At 38.7% G+C, this 20,071-nt stretch overlaps 1 protein-coding gene across 15 annotated transcripts in view; it reads right to left on the bottom strand.

Moving 5' to 3' along the window:
• Positions 1 to 20,071, bottom strand: part of Kif16b (kinesin family member 16B) — a 281,133-nt gene that overhangs the window by 97,673 nt on the left and 163,389 nt on the right. For 13 of the 15 annotated variants that reach the window (XR_013439536.1, XM_078051371.1, XM_078051369.1 and 10 more), the window contains 3 exons: positions 7,504 to 7,536; positions 7,116 to 7,169; positions 3,894 to 5,234 (listed from right to left, as the gene is read on the bottom strand). Coding sequence is in view for 14 of the 15 variants with exons in the window: in XM_078051371.1 (XP_077907497.1) it covers positions 3,894 to 5,234; positions 7,116 to 7,169; positions 7,504 to 7,536 (1,428 nt within the window). In the remaining variant the exon portion in view is untranslated. The remainder of the gene's footprint in view (positions 1 to 3,893; positions 5,235 to 7,115; positions 7,170 to 7,503; positions 7,537 to 20,071) is intronic. The other 2 variants (XM_078051370.1, XM_078051375.1) reach the window with 1 other exon arrangement.

The following is a 20,071-nucleotide window of genomic DNA, read 5'->3' as shown; positions in this document are numbered from 1 at the left end:
AACACAGTCTCCCTCACAAATCTTCTGCTTCAGTTGCTGGATTTCATGTTCTAACCTACAATGATGGGAATCACATGAATTTGTTCATTAACAGAATTTCTGGAACACATTCCCTTTATAAAGCATTGTTTTAAAAACCCCAGGGTATTCAGACAAAAACTCTACATACAAAGAGCTTTACTTTCTAGTAAAGGTGCTACACACTTATAAGACAAGATATGAGGTAAAAATAAGTCATAAGAAAGATTGAAGACAAGTGCTGCCACAGGGATTCAAAAGTTGAAGAATCTGACCAATAAAGGTAAAGATAACTTGTACTACCTTCCAAGCTCATCCTTGGAAATAGCTGTGAAGAATTCTGATTCCCTAATTCCTGCTTCAATAAGAGTTGGTTGTGGAGTACATACGAAATTCTGTTGAATACTTCTCTTGACAAAGAAATTTATGCTTCAAAGAGCTTTCAGAAACCACCAATCTAAGAGGAAATTCATGGTCAGGCAGTTCAAAGTTGTCTTAAAAAGACAGGGATAATATGGGCATCTGGAGTGATGGTGGAAGATGTTCCAGGTGCATATAAAGCAACACAAATGAAGGAGCTATGCCATGAAAACCAACCACTTTTGTGAGGGCAGAAGAAGAGGGGAGATAAAGAAGAGAAGACAAATCTAGGAAAGCAGATTGAGTTCCGTGACAAACTAAAATAACTATGAATCTTGGTTATTTTAATAACAACCAGAAAATTATCTCCAGTGAAAAGTGATACTTCTAATATGAGGTCAACTATGTTTACAGCCATCCTCCCACTGGCCATGCTTGATTCCAGGGCCATCAGGCTAGACTAGGGCCAAGCTGGCCAATAAATCTGGCCCCAGGGAGCATAAGATCCAGTCACTATATGAAGGTGGGCAAGTTATTTCAATCTAGATCTCAATTTCTTTATGAACCAAATAGGAGTCAATTGATCTTTCATTTCATTCAGCTCTAAAAATAAAATGCTGACACACCAAGGTGCTGCCAGCCCTCTGAATCTAAATTTCAGTAGATAAGACGGCAAGAAAGCTAAGAGATGACTGGGAAATAGATCCATTACCATTTTGCGTGACACAAGTCCTATGTGACACAAGTCCTCAGTGGCTACATAAGCAAAGCAGATTCAATTTCCCCATCTGTTAACTGGAAATGATGGTACTCTCTTCCAAGAAAGAGTAAACGACAATGCACATATGGCATTAAAACACAGTCTGCGTTAACACAGGATTATTCGTTCTGGCTGGCATCATGAGTTATATTTATCATTATGAAAGAACTCTGATAAAAATATGTGATTGAATACGAGTACTGACAGTTTTCTTCTGTTGTCCCTGCTATGGTGGCAAGAGGGTTTTTCTAGTGGGGCTGCATGATACATGTTATTGGGGCTGTCAGAATTAGCAGGTGGTAGAAAAGAAGACAGTGAAATAAATTAAACCTTGTTCATAAAGTACTGAGAAGCCAATGGGAAAACCAAGCTCAGTGTTCTGTTGTCCAATCTGATCCCACATGAATTTAATATTTCACACTTGTGGAATTTCACAAGACGCCAAGTCAAGCTGCACAGATAATCTTGACTTAGTCATGAGAACCCACAGAGAAAATAAACACAATGGAAACATCCACAGCAAGCTCCAGGGACAGTACAGACAAAGCACAGAATCCAGAGTTCACTGGCCCGAATTAGATCTTAGCAAAGTCTATTTCACCAAAACTCATGATGCTCAAGGCCTCCTTTGTGTGGCTTCTGAAGGAATGTTGATGCTAGGAAATCCTTCCATAAAAATCACAATCTTACCTCCACTCTTATAGAGAAGTAACACTAAATCGCTGGTTGACAAAGTCAGTAACATCAAGCTAAAAGCTCATGATGCATTCTTATTGCAAACTGAAGGACACAAATTGAGAGCGTGCCCTCCACTACTTCAAATTTCCTGAGGCAGGAGCTTTGTCCAGCAATTTCATTTACATAGCACACCTGTAATCATTTTCTTAAACCTCTGACCTATTTCTCTGAAATAATAAGCTTTTTTATTGTTATTTTGTTGCTGTTTTGCCTGAAGGGATTACCAGAGAGCCATTATAAATATGATCCACAGTATAAGCCAATCATTTGGAAGTTGCTTTGACCTTTTCAGGAAAGATGATGGGCTACAGTAACATTTTTGAGTAGATCTAACTTTGTCATCAGCAAGTCACCCCATGCCTTCGTCAAATGAAAGCTGAAGTCTTAAGGTAGTAGACTGCTTCAGTTGGAGCCCCTCTCAGAAGGTGGCCATGGGTGGGAGAGGGCAGGTCCAGGCCCTCTAACCTGGGCTTTGGTTAAGGTCTCAACTGCTCAAAGGGTTTGGAGCTAAAAGAAAATACACAGACCTCTGATCTCAACCAACCCCTTGTATAGGTCAGGACACTGAGGCCCAAAGATGAAGGACATTGCCCAACGTCATCAATGTCACCCAGGCAGGAAAGGGCTGGGCCAGGGTATGATGTCTCCTTATAAGCCTCCAAACCAGGTGCCGGGCCCCTCTGAGAATCTTAGCATCACCTGTACAGAATCCGTGTGTCTATTAATTTTAAGAACCTATTGTCTGATAAGCATGGAGACAGGAAACAGGCACAGAAAAATAAATATTCTTTAAAATATTTCTAGTTTCCTAATTCTATCTTTTACAATACCAAAAACAGTAGTATATCACCAAGAATGCTTGAATATTACACTGTGTTCAAAATCAGCTGGAGAGTTTTGTTTGGTATGGTTGTTTTTTAATATAGAGTCCTTGATTCTCCTCTCAAATATTTGAATCATGAGTAGTAGGAGAAGTATTGGAATTTATTTCTCCTCAGGTTGTGGGAATCAGTACATTAGATGTAATGCAGGAATTTTAGGAATGACGCTTTATTGTAACAAGTGCTAGCTCTAGAAGACATGATGACATTACTGAGGAAGGGCAGGTGTGGGAACAGGGAAGGACATGAGAGAGGAAAGCAAAGAAGAGGGAGAGAAGGAAAAGAGAAGGAACAAGGGGAGGAAGGGGAAGAAAAGTGGGAAGGAAGGAGGAATGCAGGGAGGAAAGAAAGAGGGTAGAAGAAGGGACAGAGGAGGCAAAGGAAGGGAATGAAAGGGAGAGAAGACAGAAGGGGAGGAAGGAAGGAAAAACAGAGAAAGAGAGGGAGGGGCAGGGAGGGGGAAGTAAAAGGGGAATCAAGGCAGAAGTTTTCTTTGAGCAGTTGAGACCTTAACCAAAGCCCAGGAGCAATGAGCAAGGACTTTAATTATGATTTTTTTAACTTTAGGTCTATTGTTCCAAAACAAGGATCCTACAGAAATGAAAGAATGTTTAAGGATACTTTTCTCAGGTTTGATAAAAATAAGTATTTGTCCATGTATCAGAGAATATGTTTAATAATGCTAAGTGAAGTTAGCCAATCCTAAAAAAACAAATGCCGAATGTTTTCTCTGATATGAGGTAACTGACTCCTAGTGGGGTAGGGACGGGGAGCATGGGGAGGAATAGAGGAACTCTAGACAGGGCAGAGGGGTGGGAGTAAAAGGGAGGGGGCATGGGGTTAGCAATGATGGTGGAATGTGATGGACATCATTATCCAAAGTACATGTATAAAGACCAAATTGGTATGAATATACTTTGTATACAACCAGAGATATGAAAAATTGTGCTCTATATGTGTAATAACAATTATAATACATTCCACCTGTCATTTATTTTTAAAAAAATCAATAAAATTTTTTTAAAAAAAGAAATTATTATATAAAAAAATCACTTAAAAAAGACAGAAACTCCATGAGGAATAGAAAATGAGCATGATTTGGTTCCTATTGTAACCTATGTTCTCCCTACTCTCACCTCTCCTGGTCCTTCTCCAGGACCTCCTGCTGAGCTTCCAGGACATTGGTGCTACTGTTGAGACTAGCAAGCTTCTGCCTCTGCTCTTCTGTCTCCAGGCCCAAGGTAGAGCGCCTTTGCAGAGCAGAGTGCCTTCTCTCCAGCCTGGCCACTGCACGCTCCAGCGCCTCTCTCTGCTGCTTCTCCCGTGATTCTAGAATCTCCTTTTCCTTCTTCCTCACTTTTTCTTCCTGTCGTGCCACATTGGCAGTGAATTCAAAGGTGGCCTGGAGCTGCTGCAGCTGGCTTGCACTGGCTTGGTATTGCGCGAGCTGCTCTTCTTTTTCTTCCATTTCTTTTTCTACTTGATAAAGAGTGTTGTCTAAGCCCAGAGGACCTCTGTCAAGGATTTCAAGCGCTCTCTGCTTTTCTTCCAACAGAGCTGGCAGATGAGTTTGCAGGAGGTATTGTAGCTGGCGTTCTTTACATTGCAGCCTGTACTCTACTGGCTTTATTTTCTCTAAATCTCCAGCCACATGTGAGACACTTGTGACGCTAGCATCATTTTTTGCTAACCACTTAGATTGCTCCTCCTTTTCACATTTTAAGCGCTGGAGGGCTTCCTGCTCTGCTAGGACTTCTTTTCTCAGGAGGTCTTTCTGCTGGACCAGGTCTTTCTCCAAGTTAGCTAGTTTGACAAGCTGCCTTTTCTTGAACTCCAAGAAATGTAGGTGAGCTTTTTCCAGATGCTCACCATCTTCCTCCTCCCCTCCTGCCCTGGCCTCCCTGGCCCGCAGGAGGGCTTCCCTGATGTCTTCCAGGTCCCTCTTCTCCTCCTCTGCCCGTTGGACCTCACTGCATCGCAGCAATGGAACCATCTCTTGTTTCTCTCGCAGCTGCTCCTCCAAGTGGGTAACAAGCAGCACCTGCTCCTTCTCCTGCTCCTCCAGTCTCCTTTTCTCCAGTTCCAGCTTGGCGCGCTGTTCATCTTTTTCCCGCTGGAGACGGTCCAGCTCTTGGAATATCTGAATCTTCTCGGCCTGCTCACTGTTGCTGAGTTCTTGGAGCCTCCGGAGCTCCTCTTTGACACGCAGAAAGCTTTCTTCCTCTTGTCTTTTCTTCTGCAGCTCAATTTCCTGCTGCTCTCTCAGCCGTTCCTCCTCAAACTTTTCCTTCTCTGCTAGCAAATCCTTGAGCTTGTTCTCAATGTGGAAGCTGCGGCGTTTGAGGCTCTCCTCCTGCTTGCGGATTTGGCGCTGCACGATTTCTGTCTCTTTGCGCTGGGTCTCCACCTCCTGCTGCATCCTCTCCAGCTCCGCCTTGTCTGACTTCTGCTTTTCCTCCATTTCTTCTATGAGTTTCCTACAATGCAGACATTAACCGATCATTATTTGATCACTATGTTAAATGTTGTTCTAACTTTTCCCTAACTGGAATGTTCTAAAAATGCATACGCAACACAAAGCCAAATTCTTCATTAAATAAAAGAGGAGAAAGTGTCCTTCTTTCAAATTTTCAACAGCATGTCATCTGTCCAACATATCTGCCTAGTCTCCCGAAGTAGCCTCTGATATAATTTCTTTGTAGAGCTTAGAATCATAATGTGTTATGCATGATATAATTTTAAAAGCCCCCTGAGCTCAAAGAGAAAGAACCATGTCCAATTTAAATTTAAATGTGAATAATTTTATTCAGCCCAATGACTAAAACTTAAGACATTCAGTAACAAGATGACATTAAAATACTCATGCTGTCTTTAACTCTTGGAATTCGAATATCAAAGTATTGTTTCAGCTCAAATAACTACTTGCTACATAGTATTTAATCACTAGTTTAGGTAAACAGTAATCATCAAGTGGCCCCAAATATTTGCTTATTAATGTATAACACTGAAAATAACTAGAGTCTCCATTAGAATGCTGAAATGCACAATTTTAGGGGTTACATGTGTGTTTTCTCTTAGAATACAAAATCCTCACTGGGTGCTAAATCAGATTTTAGGCATTGGCTTTGGCCTCCAAAACAATGATACAGAATAAGATTGTGTATACATAGGCTTGATTCTTGTCTCACCAAACATCTTCCCTCTATGTTTCTGGAAACTAAACTGATTCATTTGTAACATTTACAATCCAGATTCTAGAAAATAAATGTCTAGTTTGAAGATCCCCTATGGCCTTAGCTTCTACTCCAATATTTATCCACTTCTTTGGTTGTTAAATAGGATGGTTAAAAAAATAGAGAGAAAATAAAGTTTTATCAACAAAGACTATTTCAGAGCATATAAACAACTTACCAAATCAATCAAATAGCCAAAAACACACATCCCTGGCCACATCCCACAAAAGAAAAGTGAGCAAAACAGGCAAATTATAGATGGGAAAATACATACAGACAAACAATATAAGGAAAAGTGTGTGTAAAATGGAGAAGTAAAAGGAAATTTTTGATCTTGCATTCATTCTCTTTGATTCTTTTGGCTTTTTAAAAACTCAAGGAAGACTATTGAGAGAAGACATGTTTTTGAGTTAAGATGAAACAAATATATATTTGGTGTACTAACCTGGTATATTAAATCTGCTTTCTGACTCTACTCCCCCTTTCTTACAAGTATTTGAAGATAAACTGCTTAAAAAACTAGAGCAGGGAGGAAGAGCAGGAGGAAAAGATTAACATTAAACAGAGATATGAGGTGGGAGGGAAAGGGAGAGAAAAGGGAAATTGCATGGAAATGGAAGGAGACCCTCATTGTTATACAAAATTACATATAAGAGGTTGTGAGGGGAATGGGAAAATAAACAAGGAGAGAAACGAATTACAGTAGATGGGGTAGAGAGAGAAGATGGGAGGGGAGGGGAAGGGGGATAGCTGAGGATAGGAAAGGTAGCAGAATACAACAGTCACTAATGTGGCATTATGTAAAAATGTGGATGTGTAACCGATGTGATTCTGCAATCTGTATTTGGGGTAAAAATGGGAGTTCATAACCCACTTGAATCAAATGTATGAAATATGATATGTCAAGAGCTTTGTAATGTTTTGAACAACCAATAAAAAAATGGAATAAAATCATAAGTTAAAAAAAAACTAAACATGAAGTAAACTCAAACAGTTTAAAAGAAACCAACTACAGACATTATACATGTAAACGACAAACAGCAAGAGAGAGGGCAGAAGCAGACACATAGGAAGTCAGTGTAGGCAGCAAACACAGGAGTAGAACTCAAACCCAACATGCCTTACCTTTTACTTTCTAATTTTTCAAGTTCTTCACGCTGTTGTCGCTCAAATTCAAGTCTAATAACATCAAATAAAAATAAAGTCACTTTTCTGAAAGTACTTTTTTCTCTCTTTATACATTTACATAATACAAAGCATCAGTTTTCCAAGTATTATTTTTAATTATCATAGATTAGCAAGTTTAAAACATTCTTTGCTCTATGACTATGATTAGAAATTAGATGTACTTTTGGGTGCTTGAACACAGACTAAAGAGAACAGATTTGACTTAAAGAAAAACAAATGAAGCACCTCTGAATTTTGAAAAGAAAGAATTAAATGTAACTTGTAAATGATAATCATGTCTACCCAACTAAGTCACTGATGGTATGTAAAAATGGAGAATCTCTACCTTAGACAGATGGGTCCTTTTATGGGGAAAAGACTGCCAGGGAAGTAGAGAGAGAGAGAGCACAGATATCAATTAAGAAAATTTAGCAGGAGGAAACATCAGGAGAAAAGCAGTAAGTCACTTATAAAGACAAAAGCCATGCACAAATTGAAATGCCTTCTTATAAATATTCCACTTTCCAACAATTTTATAAAGTGAAACACTCCAAAAAGTTCACTGTTCTGTTTTGTGCACTTCTCATGTTAATCATAGTACTCATAATAACTGAGTAACAATAATCATTGTTAACAGCAGTTGTATTTTTATTGTTTCATAGATTGTTACAGTACATATAGGTTCATCAAAATCCTCCTATAATTAATGGTTACATGACAGAGGATTTACTGGAGATTAGGAGCTTGTGACAAAAATTCACACTGTGGTAGAAAAACAAAGTACTGCAGGTTGTTGGGAATTTTAAAACTTACTAAAATATTGAGAGCACAGGTTGGCTTCTCAAATATTAATTATTGTGAGGTTTCACTCTTCATATTAAACAGCATGAACTATAATTCTTAAACTTACACATTTTCTTGTTATGTAGGTAGCAGAGAAATACAGGTGAAAAACTGAACTATAGAAAAATTCATTATAAATTGTATTCCTTGGATGACATGTAAATCCAGATTGGCAATAGAGTTACTTTTATAATGATCAAACATTTCAAATAGATCTCTTTCTAATTTAATTTGGGCTGTTTTTGAATGTAAGATATGTGGTTGCTTTTGTAAGCAGGAGTTATCTATGATGTAGCAGGTGTTGTGCTGGTTTACATATTAAGTCCCTTTGTCTTCCCAGGAAACATTAAGGGAGGAGAATATGGCCATTTTACAGAAGAAGAATCCAAAGATCATATATGTTAAAGAACATGTCCAAAGTTGTAGTGGTAATATGTGGGGAGCCAAGATTTGAACCCATAACACCATGCTTCCAAAACACCCTCTATTGACTCATTTTATGAGAAGTGTTCTATTTTATGGTATAAAATAAAAACACATGGAAGGGGAGCAATATGTGAATTCATGAGATAAATGAAGATATTCGTAGTAATAATAAATTAGGAGACTTCTAGGAAGGCAGGATCCACTATTTATAATAAGGGATATCCAACTGGAATAAAGAAATGAACATATCTAGGCACAGTGGCACAAGCCTGTAATCCCGGCAACTCAGGAGACAGAAGCAAGAGAATCTCAAGTTTGAAGCCTCAGCAATTTAGTGAGACATTAAGTAACTTAGTGAGACCCTGTCTGAAAATAAAAAATAAGAAGGGGTAGGTATATAGATCAGGTGTCTGTAAACTGCCCTTGAGTTCAATCTCTAGTACCAAAACCAAATAAAAGAATGAAAAAAATATTAAAACCTTCTTTGAAACTTGGTAGAGTTACATTTATCCTACTGTCACATGATGATAATCTGCAGCTTACTATAAATATTGCCATACAAAAGAAGTCAGTCACATAAATATGAAGCATTTGCCATCCACGGAGCCCAGTCTAAATTTCATTATGTTACATAGGTACAAGGCTTCATTAAAATTAAAATATGATCATTCTCTTTTATTTAACAACAAACAGAACCTTGGTCAACATTTTCAGTTTAGTATGTATAGACATAGTTACCAAGCAAAAATGTCTTAATGAACAAAATACTTTTAAAACCCAGAGAATTACCCTAATACAATTACCTTTATTCTCAATTTTTATTTTCTGTGAATAACAGCCCATCAGTACACACTGCTTTGACAATGTCACATGTAGGTGGCACTAAGCAAATGTTACCTTGAGAGATAAAAGTGTGGATGAAAACCTCCCATCTGAGGATTATTTCCAAGATTCAGGTACTGTGATTGACACTCAGCATGCGCTGCCCTCATTTTGTTTTCTCAACCTTGGAAGGTCGATGCATTTATCACCCTTATTTTACAAAGAAGGAAACTGAGGCTTAGCAGATATGATGAGTAGAGTCCAAGTTTGCTAGTAAATCAGTGCTGCAAACCACTACCGCTCTTGCTAAGAAGCAGCATGGCCTCAAGGACTCAAGGAGGTCATAAAAATCTGAGTTATAATAGCTAATGTGACATTTTAACTGAGCCCCTACCTGGAAATTTTAGGCAATGTGGAAAGCCAGAGCATACAGCAGTCTGTAAAAGAGATACAGTCTCTGGCCTGGTCTGTGACAGTCTGTGTGTCATACGCAGAGACAAAACTGATCCCAGAATCTAGTGGGACCTAGAGTCAAGGCAAGCTCCCTGCTTCTAGGTATTACCTATGCCATTCTTTCTCTTTCATGATCTGGGAACTCAAGAAATTCTCAATAAAACCAGATCTTGGTTTGCTGAGGGAGAAGTGGAAAGAAATGGAGCTGAACAAAACAACAGAAGCCAATCAGGAAAGGACACTGAAAGTTATATTAAAGATTTTGAACTTAACCCTAAGGATGGCAGCAGAAAAATATCTTGGAAAGGGTTGTTGAAGAACACATACACTGGTTGTTTTGTAGAGAACACATGGAAGGGGAGCAATATGTGAATTCATGAGATAAATGAAGATATTCGTAGTAATAATAAATTAGGAGACTTCTAGGAAGGCAGGATCCACTATTTATAATAAGGGATATCCAACTGGAATAAAGAAATGAACATATCTTTTGATATGCAGGAGGTCAAGCTGACAAAATTCAGTAACTGGTTGAATTTTGGTAGGGGTGGTGGCAAGAAAAAAAGAGTAAAAGATGAGCCTCAGGTTAGTGGCCTGGATTCAGAAAGTGTGGAAAGGAGGAACATAACCACCAAGAGACGGAGCTAAAGGGTCAGCAAGTCTGAATACAAATTCCAGTGGTTGTGAGACCACACATGAGTTACTTAATCGTGGATGTTTCATTTTCTTAGAAGTTAAAGGAAAGAACAGACCCTACCTAAGAGGGTCATGGCCAGGATCAAGTGAGAGGACACTTGGAAAATATCTGTTGGCACCTGTGCATGTTAGGTGTTCTGTGTCACCATCATGCTACAGTCTACTCTCGATGTTACAGTGAACTAAGGTAGGAAAGAGAACTGGGGAAGGAGGCAGTGTGTGTTGGGGGAGGAGGGAACTGTAGTATGAGCAGTAGTTATGCTAGTACTTAGGGTAGATGAACCCAGGACAGTTGTTAATGCCCATTGAAGCTACCAACCAATTCCCTCCACAGTTAGCACTGCTCTGAGTATTTAAGACTTAAATACTTCCCACAATGACCCTACTCTGCCTTCTGGAAGATAAGCGCAGATTCACATATGTTCAATCCAACAATTCCTAAGGGTTATCCAAATTGAGATGTCCAGTAGGCAATGGAAGACCAACAAAGACAGCTCCTCAGGCCCTTATTAAGGATAGGGATAAAGACTTTGAATTTGCCAGAGTGGGCTAGCAACAGAAGCCACAAGAGGGAGTGAGGTTACCCAGAACACACAGCAGAATGAGAATAAAGAGGCTTAGTGCAATGTCAGAAAGACCACTTACACACACACACACACACACACACACACACACACACACACACACACTTTAGTGATGGGCAGAGAAGGCTGGGTCCTCAAATGAGGCTAGAGGTAAGCAGTCAGACACACACAGACATCAGGAAAGAGGAGGTCCATGAGAACACACAGAAGAGGGTACTTCCAAAAAGAAATCAGTAGTATTAAATGATTCAGGAATGTCAAGTACAAAAGAACCCAAGGAGCACCCCTTGAACTTAGCAACATGGAGGTCACTGGTAATCCTGAAGCAACCTTTGTCAGGTTTAGGGCAGACTGAAGTGGGCTGAGAAATTAGGTGGAAGAATATGGAGGCTGTGAGTATATCGGCGGTAGAGTGTTTTCTCAGTGATTTCGCTTGTAAAAAGGATGTAGCAATTTTAGGAAGATGGATGTTCATTTTAACAGATGAAAGAAACTTGTGTCTGTTTGATCCTGGAATAAACAAGCCATAAGTGGGGTGGGGAGGAGGGAGAGGAAGAGACATAGAATGGGTGGAAAAAACTGGGAGGAAGCAGAAAATATCTGATGGTCAGAGATTTCCAAAATAAGAATAATAATGACTATGGGAAAGGGATTTGGAATTAGTTTGGTTCGGATAAAATCTTGGCTCATATGTGACCGTGGGAAAATCTCTCAACCTTTCTAAACTAGTTTTCTCACCTTCAGATGGACTAAGAGGGAGGATCCAAGGAGGAAACATATAAACACTAAGATGTTGAAAAAAATATTAACTATTAATTCCATAGGATTCACAGTACAGGTAAGAAAGTTACCATGAGAAGGAAAAGGGGGTGTTCTGCCACTGGGACAGGAAGGGAGGGATACAAGATAAATGTGAAGCAGAAATGGGATTTGAGGGTGGTTTTTCTCTTAGGAAGTCTGTACTCTCTGTGCAGTTAGAAACAAGGTCCTAAAAGTGAAGAGACATAGTGGTGGAGTTAGAGGTGTAAAGGTCAAGGACACTATTTATAATAGGTGATAGGGCAGTAGGTAAGGGAACTGATATCAAAAACTGAAGGAAAACAGGGCTGGCTGGGCATCAGTCAAGCTTTGAGATATGGGGGAGAAAGTTCAATGGTCCCAAAAGTGGGACCCAGGAAAGTATAGAACAGAAGAACCATCTGAGCTATTGGGAAGAGGATGGCCCAATTGTTGGCAGAAGAACTTGATTTGATATTAATCAGGAAATATTAAATGAGGACAAGACTTAAAGGAAAGAGTAGGAAATCAAAGACATATCCAGAATAAGTGCTATTTAAGAAAAATGTTGCAGGATGGGTAATCCAATACTCAATCATCCAAGATAACAGCAGGACATAGAAAGATAGTGAAAGACTTTGAAGGAAGTATCTGGAAGGGGAGCAGATGACAGGTGTAAGGAGAGGCAAAGAGTGGGACAGGCAGATGCCACACAGATGAGAAGTGCTCCACAGGGCAGAGGAAGCAGCTGGGAGCACCTGGGAGGAGGACCTTAGAGTCTCTGGTTGATGAAGTCACTGGCTTTCCTTAAAGAACACTTTCATTTCAGAACACTTGCCTGGGAATAGAAAGGGTAATAGAGTCTTGGATTCAAGGCAACTGCCAACCTCAGATGCTTGAGGCTGCAGCTTATGGCCCCTCATGAAGGGTAAAATCTATTGAAATGCAAGATCCAGAGTTCAGAAATCAGATAGAAATTCCCATTTTAATTCTTAATGAAGAAGTATGACTTCATTTCTGAGACCTGTTTCTGAATAGGGAAGAATCTGGTTGTTTTCAACTGAAAGCAGTATGCCTTTGGTAAACAATGAGTAACATTTCCTGAAAAAGAGAATAACAATTAAAAGATACTTAGTCTTAACTTAAAACAAGTTCACAAACAGTATGAGGAGAAAGTCATAATTATAAAGTTAGGGGTTGTATTTTAAATATGAGGGGGATATGAGCTATGGCAGATATAACGTAAGTATTACATATTTACTAATTATACTTTAAAATAACCCATTAAATTATTTCAAACAGCACACCACAGTAGATTGTAAAATGTAAAAGTGTCAGTATGGAAAAAGTATATAAACTATAATTGTATTCAAATGTGACTTCTTTAAAAATAAGTATAATTCACTATCTTTTCTGGAATTAACATGGCCCCAAATGCTAATTTCCCAAATGGTATAATTAAAAGGAAAACAACAAAAAGATAAAATTTTTGTAGCTGTTTGAAGCATTTTAAAATGACAGAAGTGCACATATTGTGTTAGGTCCAACAAAAAAGCTCAGCATACAACCTATTTTTATCAGAAATACTCTCTTCTTTTCATTAAAAGACATCTAGCATTTTTAGATATAACTGCACATCTTGTAATTTACATTCCTGTTATCACTGGTAATAGAAAAAACAAGGGGAGGGGGTAGGAATTTCTCAGCTCACACCATTACACTGAAAGTGAGACTGTGATTAGGAAGGAAGAAAGGAAGGAAAAAGAAATGTAAATGAACTAAAAACATAAATATTTGCAACCTTGTGGTGTCCTGAGGGTGGTTAATTTGGTGCCTCTGATACCATTTCACTTTCTAAAAATAGAAAGGTGACTCCCCAAGTCCAGCCAGCACTTCATTGAGGATGGATAGGGAAAGTAATGAAGCTGAGCCCCAGCACATCAGGCCTGGAAGGGAGATCTCAGCTGGCAACAGAGAAGAGCTGAAGCAGTCATAGTGGTAAAGTTCCCTGCATGAATGTTTTACTCTATTTTCTCAGCAGATATTTATCAGGTAAGGAAAAATTCTTGGTCAGTGGATAGACTTGGATTTTCATTAGGGACTTTTAGGTTACAGTCAATGCAGGATAGATTTCATGGGTACACAACATGTGCAGTTTGTGACTGAGCTATATGGGTCCCCTACACTTGATTCTCTGCTGCTGCCATCTTGTAATTCTTAGTAACGGTGGATCCAGAGGCTCCATGTTTTCATTATGTAGCTGTTTCTGACCACACACATGCTTTCTCTGAAAGAACTATGGGCCTCCAGCCTGGAATGCTTGGTGGGACTCCTCAGTTCAGATTCTGATAAGGAATTAGAAAAAGTCTAGAATGCAATGGAAGATGGTTTATTTTTCCCTGATCCTTCACTGGGTCTAGGTTCTTAACACAGTGGATTCTACAATAGTTTAGGCCAAGATCACTGACCTTCTCAACACCCTATAACCCCTCAGAAACTTTCATTCAGTCTCAAATCATCTTACAATTGGGAAAATCCTAAGGAGACTGAGACAACTTAAAGATTAAAGAAAAAAGTTTGGATTTCGGTGGTGGTGCTATCCAGTTTGACGTTGAGAAGCTGACATTCTATAAATGATCTAAAAGCTAAATAACAAGGCAGATACTCATCAGGGTAAGCTTAGGGAAACTGATCAAAGAAAGCATCTGGCCATTCATTCAGTTGTTGATTCTTTATGGAAAGGCCTTACAGTCCTTCCTCTGGGTATCAGCTCTCATGTTAACTTTCACTAGCAAGCTAAGAATAGCTGCTTTGCAAAGATGACTACAATTTCTATACCACTCACTCTAAATCACCCTTTCAAACCACTGCCAGGTTATTTTCCATGTCACATGTCAGGATATACAACAAGAAACTGCTGACAACTACAAATCAGAGAATGCGTATCAAGATGTAGGGGGAGAGGAAGAGTTTTCAAAATGCAACTAAATATAGAAGATTGTGAAATTAAATCCTTCTTAGCTAAAAATTGATAGTTTATAACATAAAAATCAAATAGTTTGGGAATAGTTTTCTAATGACCTTTCAATTATCTACTCTAGAAAGTACTAACACTTGCCAAAGAGCTAGTCTTAAGTGTTTTGTATTTCAAATGAAAAGTACCCAAAGAAACAATGATTGCTTTTAAAAAAACAGAAAAATTTGATACCATAAGCGTTTTCATTGAGTCTGTTTTCAGTCTATTTCTTATAATAGTGGTATCTCGCTCTAATAAAACAATCAGAACGGACATTCAGAGATATTTCCAATAAAGCCCTAATATCACAGGCACTTTGAAGTAGATGGGAACTCGAGATCACACACTCAGCTCAGTACACATCCCTGTCTTCTACCCGCTCCCTTCTATTTTCCAGGCCAGGAGACTGAGCCCCACGTTAATATCAGAGAGAAGTCTAAGGTTAACTTTCTTGTTAGAAGAACCAAGAGTAGAAAAGCTCATCTCCACCTCCACTTTAACATCTATCCTAGAATTCTTTCTCACTTCCTCTACCAAATCATTGTATTTTCTATCCCAGAAAGAGCCTTCCATATATTAAAAATAATTCATCTTTCTAAAATATATGATTCCACTGGATGGACCAGATGAATGTGCCATAGATAATATTCCTGACATTTCATCCAGCCATGTATTTTGTGTGTCCAACAAACCTTTATCAAACTCCTACTAGATACAAAGCAGGACTCTGAGGAGAACACAAAATGGAAAAAGTGCCTTTGGACACTCTTATGAGAGTAACTCTAAGTGAAAGAAAACATGACATACATGAATCACAAAAGGTGATGTTCCTAAAAGGCACAACTTTCAATGGAGGATGGGTTACAGCTTTAGGATGAGAGGAGGCCTCATAGAGGAGGTGTTAGCTGATGTGGGCCTTAAAAAATGGACAGAATTATAATGGGCACTGTACACTGAATTGAGAGCAAAAGTATAGAAGAAAAATAAAGGAAGACAAATGAGAGATACAATGAAGGAAACAGTATAAAACCTCATTTGTCTACTTCTGAGATTGAACAAAGGAAGTAATGAGTAATGCAACTGGGAATTTGGACTCTAAGCAGAATGTTCAAGCTAAGTTCAAGCTAAGTCTCAGGGGCAAGCTTCCCTTCTACTGCCCTGTGCAGACCTCTGTCACGGCTCTGGGAAGGACACTCAGGAACTGCTGTATCACTCACCCATTAATTCACTTGTTCAATATGCCATTCCAGGCACTGTTCTAGGAACTGTGAATTCAACAAAAGAAACTAATTCTTTGCACTCATAAACCTTTTATTTGGTTGAGGGACAGTTAAGTATCAAATAATGAATATATTATGTCATAGGTGCTATGAAAATATAAAGCTAGAAAAGAGGGTACAGGGAAAAGAGAACATGCAGGAGAGAGATGCACAAAGAAGGATCATTAGGATGCATCTGTAGCCACCATGAGAGGGGAATCAGGCAAAAACCAGAAGAAGATATATGAGGCTCACTCGGATCCCAGTAGCACAAATACAGTGAAAGCAGTGAAAAATAGCAGAGGGGGGATATAGGAAAACAACTGAGCTCAAGATGGAACTAGAGCCTTATAGGTCACTGAAGGTGGGAGCTGTCTTCACCTCCACCAGGGCTCCTTGAGGACAGGGCCCCTTCCATACCTTGGGTGACTATGTGTGCTGAGGGCCATCTGCAAGGCACACAGTAGGTGTTCTACCAATGTCTGCCACAGATACAGCTCTAAAGTCAGTGGTATGAACTTCAGAGCTAGAAACCCAATCACAAGGAGTCACACCTGAGAGGAGGAGATGGTACCAGCCAAGGCAGGCCTCCTTTTGCCTTGAGAAATAACGAATTGTAACACTCCTCATCCCCTCATGATGAAAACAATTCACTGCAGCAAATTTAGAAAAAACAGGTAATTAAAACAGTCCTATACCAGGATTGTTCCATCTTGGTATCAGCCTTAAGCCTTGACAGCCATATATATTCACACACAGCCGAAAGCCTACAATAAAATTTACTTAGTCATCATTTCCTCCTAAAATATGCCTGGAACAAATTCCCATATCATTAACTATTACTGTATGACATAGTTTAATATCATAAAATTCTATAATATAGATATACCAAGATTTATGGACAGAGTCTCATGGAGATGGACACAGCCAACCACTCTGATAAAAGTTTGGTTAGTTTAAGAAAGAAAAAGCAGTGCACATTCAAAGGTAGCTGAAAAAAAGAGAGGAAAGAAGTCTGAAAATGTAAAAAGACTTCAGATATGCCACAGTTCTTCTGTGGTGACAATACATCACAGAAGCTTTATAAGTCTGCTTTACATATTTGTACGCCTTTGACACTGCACCAAGAGAGACAACATGCCAACACACCTAACCAGACACTGCTAAAAAGGTGGGCCTCTGTCTCTCCCACAGGGCTGACAGCAGACTGGAAGTATTCTCTGCTCTGTGTGTGTATTCCCATTCCCAGATCCCCGTGGCCATGCCTTTACCCTCAGCCCTAAGGTCTTCAACTCAATGGCTCATGCCTTTCTTCCCTTACTGTCTCCTGACATTTCTGCCTTCAGTCCTCCCCCATGCTTTGATTTAAGCAACAACTGCCATCAAATAAAGAATTCTGGGTGTGGATTTAACTGACAAAATATGAAAGTAGGAGATTTAGATAAGAGGATTAATAGCAATATTATCAACAACTTAGATGGGAAAAAAAGCTGAAATAGTTTTGATGTGTTCCTAATAATAAAGCAAAACTTAAATAAATTATGACATAAAGACAGAATGAAGAATCATTGCCAGTGGCCTGGGACAAAGTTTATGATAATATGTTAACAGAAAAAAAAGCAGAAGACAGGCTTGTATTCCTAACATGACCTCAAAACTTTTTAAATACTCTGTATGATGTGCAATGTATAATTAAATAGACATACTTTAAAATATAAGCAAATAGGGGCTGGGGCTGGGCTTCAGTGGTAGCGCACGTGCCTGGTATTTGTGAAGTACTGGGTTCGATTCTCAGCACCACGTATTAAAAAAATAAAGATCTATCAGCAACTAAAAATTATTTTAAAATATATAAGCAAATATTACCAATGCAAACCAATGATTATTTCTTGGTGGAAGAATTATAAACATTTGTGATTATTTATTAATTTCTGATTGTTTTACTTTTTTGGTAATAGCATTTCCTTTTATAATGAGAAAAAATCACTTGCACTTTTAAAATCTACTCTGATTGTAGTAAGCACTTCACATCTGTTTTGCTTCTAATAAACTATAGCACATTTCTATTTATTTCAAACAATGATGGCAATTAACCTTCATAGGTCATAAGATATAAGGGGTTGCTGATAGTGACCAAACATTTGAGGTCACTGAGTCAGGAAATTGTTATTCAAGGTTGGAATTATGGTCTCTGATAGAAGGATGGGGATGGACATGCCTCACTGGGAAACAATTGACACATACACATGTTCAGGAAAGAATTACTCCTCAAACACCTACTTGGAAGAGAAAAAGCAAACCTTTTCACCTATCATTACATGCATAGATCAGGAACAGACACATAGTTGTACCAACAAACACAATTACCAACTGTTTTAAGTGGTAACAAGGAAAGATGAAGAATGGTATGAGTGAACAGTCAAGATGAATTTTGGATTGGGGTTGGTAAATCCTTTTTGAGGAAGTGACATTTAAACTCAGACCTTAAAAACTAATGTAGGAGTATGCCATGTGAAAGGCTCATGGATACCTGAACAAGTGTTCCGAGAGAAGGAAAAGGCATATGCAAAGACCTTGGAATAAGAATGAATGTGTACAATGGAACCCTTGACAGAATCAGCAACAGGCTCTAATCAAATGAGTTAACAAGGAACAGAGAGTTGGTGACATGTAATCAAGTTAATCTGTTACTTCAAAGAATAATCATGGTGTCATATAGGACTAATAGGGAATTCACTGTCTTCCATCCTTGCCCACAGCAACCATCCATTTCACTAAGAAAAGTCCCATTTGCTCAGGTGACCTTCAAAACTGACTTTGGACAGTGCGATTATAAAATGAATGAAGCACAAATGCAGCCCACTCCTCAGAAAAGGCAATCATAAGTAACCAAATAAAGATAAAAATGTTCTTTGAATTGAACAGCTCATCTTTTTGCCTACTTTGGAAATAGAAAGCACATGGTGCTCATCATTTAAAGTGGCTCACAGTGGAGTAATACTCAGGACAAGGAAGAAAACAACAACAAAAAACAGCCAAGTCAGTAATTAACACTAATTTCAGTTAATGGAGGAAGAAACCCACTTCTTTCAGTCGCTTTCACCACAAGTTCCCTGAGACTGTATCTTAACAAGCCATTTAAGACAATCTATAGCAATTGTAAAGTTAGTAAATGGTCCATAAAATATGAGACAACTGAGACCAAAAACTGGAGAAGAAATCAGCATTTCAGCAACCTAAACTAGAAAAAAAATTGTAAGGCCCAATAAAATAAACCAACAGAGACAAACATAGTAAATACCTATCAGCTAAAACTCAGGCTAACCACCAATTACCAGCTAACATAAATATTGCCAACAACGTGTATAAAACTTCCTTGCTTAAGGCCAGTGAGGAAAAAGAAAAAAGATAAAACAATTTACAAAGTAGTAGAAAGCAAGAGAGAAGTGTGGGTAGCAGGGTATACTGAGCTTACAAGAGAATGTTATCTTTCCTCCCAAAACATGCAGGAGGGACCATTTGAAAGCAAAAAGTTTGTCAAGAATATTTCCAGCTATGATCAAATTCTGTTTCTGAAATTTCTCTCATATTGCTGTGAAGGGGAAAAAGAAATACCTCTTAGTTCACATTAGATTTCTATTAAGTTCCATGTAGGATGCTGGGCACTCAGCAAACAACAAACTAGATTCTTTGGTCTGTTTTCTAGAAACTTACAGTCATCTACAATGAAGCCAAAAGCTCAAAACAATGAAGGATGCAACCCTGTTATTGATGTCTTCTTATTTTCTCCCTAATGTGATGTATTTATTCTCTCAGATTAATGAAAGGAGGGAGAACAGGAAGAAGAAAAGGAAAATGGGGAAGGAGGTGATAAGGAAGAAACAAGGATAGAGTGAGAGATGGGAGGGAAAATTAAACTTTTTTTTTTTAATGAGTATGGCCAGCTGGTGAGAAACTATTAGTACCATCTTGGTGCCTTGGGCTTTTTGAATCTGAATCCTGGAATAATTGGTTCAGAATCAAGTTCCTTCTAGCTTT

Source organism: Ictidomys tridecemlineatus, chromosome 5 (genome assembly GCF_052094955.1).
Source record: "Ictidomys tridecemlineatus isolate mIctTri1 chromosome 5, mIctTri1.hap1, whole genome shotgun sequence".
Taxonomy (NCBI): domain Eukaryota; kingdom Metazoa; phylum Chordata; class Mammalia; order Rodentia; family Sciuridae; genus Ictidomys; species Ictidomys tridecemlineatus.
Note: the sequence above shows the minus strand (reverse complement) of the source record. Positions and strands in the feature narration are given on the sequence as shown.